At 46.8% G+C, this 8,827-nt stretch overlaps 1 protein-coding gene across 5 annotated transcripts in view; it reads left to right on the top strand.

Annotated features, from left to right (window-relative positions):
• Nucleotides 1-7,707, top strand: part of Grin2b (glutamate ionotropic receptor NMDA type subunit 2B) — a 450,218-nt gene extending 442,511 nt beyond the window's left edge. For all 5 annotated transcript variants that reach the window (XM_021164703.2, XM_021164705.2, XM_029478515.1 and 2 more), the window contains 2 exons: nt 985-1,223; nt 3,625-7,707. In XM_021164703.2, the coding sequence (XP_021020362.1) occupies nt 985-1,223; nt 3,625-5,475 (2,090 nt within the window). In that variant the 3' untranslated portion in view covers nt 5,476-7,707. The remainder of the gene's footprint in view (nt 1-984; nt 1,224-3,624) is intronic.
• The last annotated feature ends 1,120 nt before the right edge of the window (nt 7,708-8,827 follow it).

Here is an 8,827-nt window from a genome sequence, read left to right as displayed (position 1 = left end):
TGGGGGGTGTTGTTTGAGATGTTTACATTTCTACTGATTAGTGTCTAGTGATAGTAGGTAAGAGTCTGACACAACTGGAGAAGTCCTTGTCCCTTTAAGCAGAGTTGAGAGGAGGCAAGTTTAGGTGGTCATGTTTCATTCCAGCTTCCTCCTCTTTTGGATTTCATATTTTCCTCTAAAAGACTTCTGAAATTCTGAGAGACCATAAAGATTCAACCTCTTTCAATCTCTGTCTACCTCTCCTTCCTCAATCTAATGGGCTCTGTATAATTCCAAGAGGTTTTATTTGTTTGATTATGTTATCCCCACTGAGGTCAAAGTGTTTAACCTCTGAATTCCTTTACTAAGCTTTATTTGCTGAGGTTAACCACTCTGCTTGAACTGGTTGAGCATCTATTTTCCTACTTCTTCCTTAGTGATAATGCTACACCTGCTGCCTGGAATGCCTTTAAATATAATATAAATTAAAATCCATTCCCAGTCTCAAGTTTCTCTCTCTCTCTCTCTCTCTCTCTCTCTCTCTCTCTCTCTCTCTCTCTCTCTCTCTCTCTCTCTCTCTCTCTCTCTCTCTCTCTCTCTCTCTCTCTCTCTCTCTCTCTCTCTTCCTCTCCCTCCCTCCCTCTCAAACCCATTGACTGCTTTTCCCACAAACTGTTCTCACTAATTTGAACTCTTGTTCCTTGCATGGCATATTGTATATAATACCAAGCATTGAGCTGCCAATTTGCACTGGCTAGAGCAGAGTCACAAGGAAGCCCCATGTCCTTGAGGTACCTGTGTTCCATTCATTACATTTCCACTGAATACTTGGAATGTATTGATGAGTTAAGATATAATGGCATTAATAAAATGTACTCTTTTTCTCTTTTTGTGTTTGTCCCTTTCTGTCATGTTTTTATACTCTTCTTCAATGTCCTTCCTTCTTTCTCACCTTTCTCCTCCCTCCCTTCTCCTTTATCTGTCTCCTTCTTGTCCTCGTTCTAGGGGAGATGGAAGAACTGGAAGCTCTCTGGCTCACTGGCATTTGCCACAATGAGAAGAATGAGGTTATGAGCAGCCAGCTGGACATTGACAACATGGCGGGTGTCTTCTATATGTTGGGGGCAGCCATGGCTCTCAGCCTCATCACCTTCATCTGTGAACATCTCTTCTATTGGCAGTTCCGACATTGCTTTATGGGTGTCTGTTCTGGCAAGCCTGGCATGGTCTTCTCCATCAGCAGAGTAAGTGTTTTGATTGAGATACTCAGAGCTTGCTAAGGAGAGTTTAGCCTTGCTCTGTGCTCAGCAAAGAGACCCCAGAAGGTGCTTGTTCCAGCCTTATGTGGCTAAATCATAAAACCAGATCATGGGCACTTCCCCAAGGGTCTGTGTGAGAGACTTTCAAATGCTTCTAAGATGGATGGTGCTATGTTTCTTTCCTTCCATTTTAGACTCAGACATTTGATTTTCTATCAAAAAAGGTAGCTCGCTCAAAATAGGAAATTTGGCTTTTCCCCATTTGCCTCTTACACCACCACTAACTGATTCTGTATAGGTTGCATTAATCAATTGATCCTTTGAGGTAGGAATCATATCTTTTTCTTAAATAGCATAGTGTCACATAGCTTATTCTAACACACAAAGACATATTATTGGTGGTTTTACTGTTCCTATATTTTAACCACATGTGAAGTAAGGGAAATTAAAGAGCCTAAATGGTAGACACAATGACATATGCCCACAATAAATACCAACACTGGAAGACTGCAGCAGGAGGATCACGTGTGGGCATGTGTGTGTGCCTGGGTCTGTGGAGTACAGATATAAATAACATTTGAAAGAGCCTAAAGAACCCAAGTCTTGATTAATAAAAAAAAAAAAAGTATACTCCAAAAACTTACTTAAAAGGAACAAGACTCCAGGCCATTCTTTGTTTAGATCACCTTCATTTCTGATTCAAAGTGAGGTATTAGGAAAACAGTTAGATATATGAAACTCGGGTCACAGATGGGGAGTTTTTAAAGAGTGGGATTCTTCTGATTTTGTTGATATAGTTGTGGGGACTCACGCGTGGAGTGGTGAACTCAAATATCCTTTTAGGATTGAAGATTGTGTTGCAGATATGACTCAAATAGAGTTATGAAAGAAAATGGATTTCTCATTGAACTGTTTCATTTTCTGGTCATTTTCCTGTAGTGTTTTAGGGCCAGGGAACAATTTCTCCATTTCCTCTCTAGCTGTCAGTGTGCACAGGTCATTCAGTCACATAAGAATAGGAGAAAGGAGCTTGTGGGGCTCCTGGTCCCTGGGTCCCGTTATTCAGCACTTTCTAGAGGCTAGGAGAGGTGGGAGAAAGGAGAAATTTTAGTTGTGGCTCTCTGACATGGGCATTGTCTTCACAGAAGAGGACACTTGGCATTTCTTCCTGACCACTGTCAAGAGGTCAGAAGTAAGAAGCAGAAAGGGAGTAGAGTCCCCTCCAGGAAGACCTTGTGTCTCACAAGGCCTGACACTTCTTGGCCACATAGCTACCATTTTCCCTCTGACCTTTTCTGTTCTCAGCCCTGACCGCTCAGATCATCTTCTTTTCTAGAGTAACCTTCCTGTGTGTAAAGACACCGTTGAAAGCCACTTCCTCATCTGCCTCCCCTTGCCAGGGAAGTTTGTTTGCCTTTCAAGCAGCACATGAGAGATGAACAGTAGCTGACCTGACTTGAGATGTGGGGACACTGTCTGCCCAGGCAAGCAACCCAGCCTTCCTCACAGATGCTGTTTTTCAGTGCCCTGAACAAGTAGCTGTTTGCCCGGTGTTCTTCATCAATACTAATTTGATAGAACATTAATTATTTATGATTAATATTGACTATAAAAAAAGAAGGCAAGAGTTAAAGGGTGAATAAAGGAGAGACCTCAACAAGGGAGTTATTCATTCACATTGAGCTCTTGATATTTGTCCCATTTTTTTCCCTCCCACAGTGTAGGCCACAGCAGTAGAAAATCCTTCTTTGACCCCAGGGCTTTCCAACTCTCTGTGTGAATTCAGTTCATGCTTAGCTACAGAACAACATTGCTCCCTTGTTATTTGCTGATCAAAATTCTAAAAACAAAACAAAACAAAACAAAAAACAAAACAACAACAACAACAACAAAAACCTGTTCAAAATCGGTCAGAGCCAGAAACAAGAAGCCACTGTGAGCAGCATCAGCCAGTCGTGGCCAACCAGAGCTAAGTGGACCTAGCACCTGTGGTGCTTTCAACATTCTGCTCCTACTTTTTGCTATATGTCTTCAGCCTGGATCCCTTTATAAAATGTAAGACTCTGGGTCCTAAATAGGAGGGAAAGCCAAGAGAGATCACAGGTTTAGTTGAGGCACATAAGCCATGTCCTCTGTTTATTTGAATCCTCTGGTATGATCACTCCCCTCCCTGATGGCAGATAGCTCATGAAATGAAGTTGGCTGAATTCAAGGGGCTACATTCACCAAGCTTCTAGTCATGTTTGCTGTGAATGCAGCAAACTGCCTGCCTCACCATTCTCCTATCTTTGTCTTACCTCATTAAATCATCAGTGGTAGGGCGCTGTTGTTTACGGTGTGTTTGAGTTTCTCTGAATTCAATGTGTACCATCCTATGTCCTTTCAGGGTATCTACAGCTGTATCCACGGAGTAGCTATAGAGGAGCGCCAATCCGTGATGAACTCCCCCACTGCCACCATGAACAACACACACTCCAACATCCTACGCTTGCTCCGAACGGCCAAAAACATGGCTAACCTGTCTGGAGTCAACGGCTCCCCTCAGAGTGCCCTGGACTTCATCCGCCGAGAGTCCTCGGTCTACGACATCTCTGAGCATCGCCGCAGCTTCACGCATTCAGACTGCAAGTCATACAATAACCCACCCTGTGAGGAAAACCTGTTCAGTGACTACATTAGTGAGGTAGAGAGAACATTTGGCAACCTGCAGCTGAAGGACAGCAATGTGTACCAAGACCACTATCACCATCACCACCGGCCCCACAGCATCGGCAGCACCAGCTCCATTGATGGACTCTATGACTGTGACAACCCACCCTTTACCACCCAGCCCAGGTCAATCAGCAAGAAACCCCTGGACATTGGCCTGCCCTCCTCCAAACACAGCCAGCTCAGCGACCTGTACGGCAAGTTCTCTTTCAAGAGTGACCGCTACAGTGGCCATGATGACTTGATTCGATCGGATGTCTCAGACATCTCCACGCACACTGTCACCTATGGCAACATCGAGGGCAACGCAGCAAAGAGGAGGAAGCAGCAATATAAGGACAGTCTAAAGAAGCGGCCAGCTTCGGCCAAATCTAGGAGGGAGTTTGATGAAATCGAGCTGGCCTACCGTCGCCGACCACCCCGCTCCCCAGACCACAAGCGCTACTTCAGGGACAAAGAAGGGCTCCGAGACTTCTACCTGGACCAGTTCCGAACAAAGGAGAACTCGCCTCACTGGGAGCACGTGGACTTGACTGACATTTACAAAGAACGTAGTGATGACTTCAAGCGAGATTCGGTCAGTGGAGGTGGGCCCTGTACCAACAGGTCTCACCTTAAACACGGAACAGGCGATAAGCACGGAGTGGTAGGCGGGGTGCCTGCTCCTTGGGAGAAGAACCTGACCAATGTGGATTGGGAGGATCGGTCTGGGGGCAACTTCTGCCGCAACTGTCCCTCCAAGCTGCACAATTACTCCTCTACGGTGGCAGGGCAGAACTCGGGCCGGCAGGCCTGCATCAGGTGTGAGGCCTGCAAGAAGGCTGGCAACCTGTACGACATCAGCGAGGACAACTCCCTGCAGGAACTGGACCAGCCGGCTGCCCCTGTGGCTGTGTCATCCAACGCCTCCACCACCAAGTACCCTCAAAGCCCGACTAATTCCAAGGCCCAGAAGAAGAATCGGAACAAACTGCGCCGGCAGCACTCCTACGACACCTTCGTGGACCTGCAGAAGGAGGAGGCCGCCTTGGCCCCACGCAGCGTGAGCCTGAAAGACAAGGGCCGATTCATGGATGGGAGCCCCTACGCCCATATGTTTGAGATGCCAGCTGGTGAGAGCTCCTTTGCCAACAAGTCCTCAGTGACCACTGCCGGACACCATCACAACAATCCCGGCAGCGGCTACATGCTCAGCAAGTCGCTCTACCCTGACCGGGTCACGCAAAACCCTTTCATCCCCACTTTTGGGGATGATCAGTGCTTGCTTCACGGCAGCAAATCCTACTTCTTCAGGCAGCCCACGGTGGCAGGGGCGTCGAAAACAAGGCCGGACTTCCGGGCCCTTGTCACCAATAAGCCAGTGGTGTCGGCCCTTCATGGGGCTGTGCCAGGTCGTTTCCAGAAGGACATTTGTATAGGGAACCAGTCCAACCCCTGTGTGCCTAACAACAAAAACCCCAGGGCTTTCAATGGCTCCAGCAATGGACATGTTTATGAGAAACTTTCTAGTATTGAGTCTGATGTCTGAGTGAGGGAAGAGAGAGAGAGAGAGAGATTAAGGTGGGTGCGGGAGGGATAGGGCTGTGGGCCGCGTGGTGCGCATGTCACGGAAAGAGTCGGGGGTGAACTTGGCTCCCATTCGCTTTTTCTTCTTCTTTTAATTTCTCTATGGGATCCTGGAGTTCTGGTTCCTTACTGAAGGCAACCCTCGTGGGCAGCGCCCTTTCTCCTCCCTTGCGCAGTTCTCTTCTTCCCGCGTCTGTCCACCATTCCTGTTCCCATGAGAGGATAGAACGGGCCTCAGTGTGGGAGGATGGAGAGGAGATCAGAAGCGCTGCCTGTGTGCTTCTTCCTAGCGCAGAAGGGCTCTGAGCGATTCACTTTGAGCGAGGCTTTCCTGACACTGCTCTTTTTGTTCAGGCAAGGAAGCGAAGGTGTTTAATCTAAGGAAGGCCATTGAACCTCCTGCTCATAAGAGAGAAGAGGCTTTCTCTGAATTCTTGCTGCATGGTTGGCATCTGCTGAGGGGCCATGTGCCAAGCAGAGGGCAGGAAGTCTTTGTGTATATATAAGCCAAAAAGATAATAATAATAATAAAAGTTTCTTCAGCTTCAGAAGCCTCAGGGGTGGTGAACCAAGGGAGAAGGCCATTGGTAGAAGAGAGATTCCTGAACGAAGTGGGTAGTTCACTGCTACAGTGTCCCATGGTGCATTGGAAGCAAGAGTATGGGATTGTGTGTGCACATATACACGTACACCGCACTCACACGTAGTCAGGTGCCTCTGAATACAGACAACGGAACCTCCACTGGCTGCTTCTTCCCACATACGAAAGCAATGTGCTTGATTTTTTTTGGCTTATATATAAACTGATGTCAAAGGTTACCCCAATTTGGGCTATCTCTCCATTTTTCCTTCTTGAGTGAAGGTATAGAGATTCTTGATGAAGACGAATCCGTATTGCAGAAAAGACAACAGAAGGCAATGAGTGGAACTGAGTCAATCCTACAGAATACTTTGTCAGTAGCTGCTAATGCTTTCCACCAGCTTGAGCAGAGAGAGCTTTTCAGTAAGGCTTAAGGGAAATGGAAATAGCTGTGAGTCCTTTACTCATACTTAGAATCTAGGCATTCAGCTGCTGAGGTTTTGGGGAAAGCTTTTCATCCAAGGCTTTGAGAAAGAGAGTCATTACAGTAGGGTGAGAGAGGGGGGTGTTTTTAGTCATTAATGGTAGGGTTAGTGAGAAAGGGGGATGTTTTCAATGCTTTGATCCCTTCTTACTTAACCTAGAACTGAAAGGGCAAGCAAATTCCCCCTAGATTGGTGATGTGTCAAGGGGACACGTGGGGGAGAGAAATGAGCTCATCGCCAAAGGTACACCCCTGGAAATCCAGAGAGCATGAAGGATTGAGAAGTGGGAGCCTGAGTCCCTAGGCATGTGACTTGAAATAGTGCAAGTGCTTCGGCAAGCCCCAGTTCCCTCTCAGATTGTACCACTCGACAGTGAATGTGTGTTTGTGTGTGTGTGTGTGTGTGTGTGTGTGTGTGTAAAACTACAGGGATGGGGGTGCTGGCAGGTGTGATGCCCCCTCATTTAAAGTTGGAAAATTAAGAAGGGAAATGAATATTTGTCACTGCCCATCCTGAAACTTGGGGTAGGGGTGTTCCATGGGTCAGTTCTGCTGCCCTGCCCTCCCCTCACACAGGGTGGCGTCCAAAGAGCCCTGGGTCTGTGTGGAAGCTTGACTGCAGGATCGCCGTGTGGCACACAGGACACATAAACCAGAAAGGTGCTTATTCTTCTCTGGAACGAAGCTGCCATGTCTCTTCACGTCACACCCTCCTGGCCTGCTTCTTGCCTTCCTGGTCGCCCCGCCTCATGGCCTCCCCTCATCCCCATCCTCGACTGTTGTCTCCTACCTTCCTCCTTGATTTTTTTTTTTAATTTTTTTTTTACCTCAGTATCTCTCATTTAAATGCCAACTGAAGGCCTTGTTTTCTTTCTAAAATGAACCTGGGGGCAAGGGGCTGAACCTCTCCACAGTCTGGAGAGAGGAGCGTGGAGTGCTTTATTTTAGGTTCCAGGAAAGACTCTGAGAGAGGACAGAGGGCGTAAGGCGTCTCCCAGAGGAAGAAGGAGAAGGGCCATAGAAACATTGCTTCACTCTGGCTCTGTCCAAGGGCCAGAGGCTCATCCCCCACTCTTCCTCTTACCTCACCCTTTAAAATTTTAAAAAGAAAAAAAAAGGAAAAAAAAAAAGAAAAAAACCAAACCAACTAACCTAGCGAACAGCAATCTAGAAAACAGGGGGCTCTGGTGGTCTCCACAGGCCACAGAAATCAAGATGGTGTTTATTTGGTATGTAAATATTTTGTTTTCTAATTAATTTTGTATAGATAAAGTGTTCTCCTGTGAGTATTCAGGGTGTTGAGCCGGAGGGAGTGGGGTGGGGATGGGATTGAGGGGGGAATTGTTTCGTTATGGGTTTTCATTTTCAGTTGGGGAAATTGTTTGACATGGCCTTTGCTTCAGAGTGTCTGGGGAAAAAAAAAAAGTTAATGGGAACAGAAGCCACTATGGTGACTAAGCCAGGGGAAAGCCATTTATGTCCATGCCCCATCTCTGAAACGTGTCTTCCTGCGGATCTGTGAGACGTGAGCACGCACTTTACCTGAGTTTTGCTGGGTCTATATCAGTATTAAGCAAAACGTGGTCTGACTCTTGTCTTCTAGGGAGACCATAGGAAACCATCAATCTGTCAAAAACAAGCTGGTGGCATCAGATTTTTCTCTGTCAGTACCTGGGCTTACAAAGGTTCCCCAAAAGGGCTTGAAAAAGAATTGAGGTCCAGCAACCTCCTTTCTTGGCATGGCTGAGAGGTTTCAGGAAGCCAGGTTCCGAGGAATCTCGCAGCAGCCTTCTCTGATACTCAGCGATCATCTTACCATTCTGATCCTTCATGCTCTGGTACCCGGGCTCTGAGCGCCCCATCCGTCTACCCATGCCTCCCTGTAGAAATGACCTCTTCAGGCACACCCAAGAAATCTCCACTAATTTTACTTAAGCATGTGGTTTCAGGCTGGTAGAGGGACAGCAATGGATACAAGGGTCTTACAGACATATATGCTTTTCTAGAAAAGGTCACCAGACTCCCTCAAAACTATCAAGATAGCTAAAACTAGTTAGAGAGGTGGGCAAGTGGGTATGTGAGGGACAGTATCAATGGTGGCTTAAGAGTTACCTTGTTCTTGTTACTGCCATTAGGAAGGTGCTATTTTGCTCAAATCAGGTGTCCCAAATCTGATTTGGGGCTAACCAGACAAATAGAATCTCTTTTACTGGATTGTTGGCCTTGTGAAAGATAGCAGCTTCTCTCTCC

The sequence above is a fragment of the Mus caroli genome, chromosome 6 (assembly GCF_900094665.2).
Source record: "Mus caroli chromosome 6, CAROLI_EIJ_v1.1, whole genome shotgun sequence".
In the NCBI taxonomy this organism is placed as follows: Eukaryota; Metazoa; Chordata; class Mammalia; order Rodentia; family Muridae; genus Mus; species Mus caroli.
This window is presented reverse-complemented; position numbering and strand designations above follow the sequence as displayed.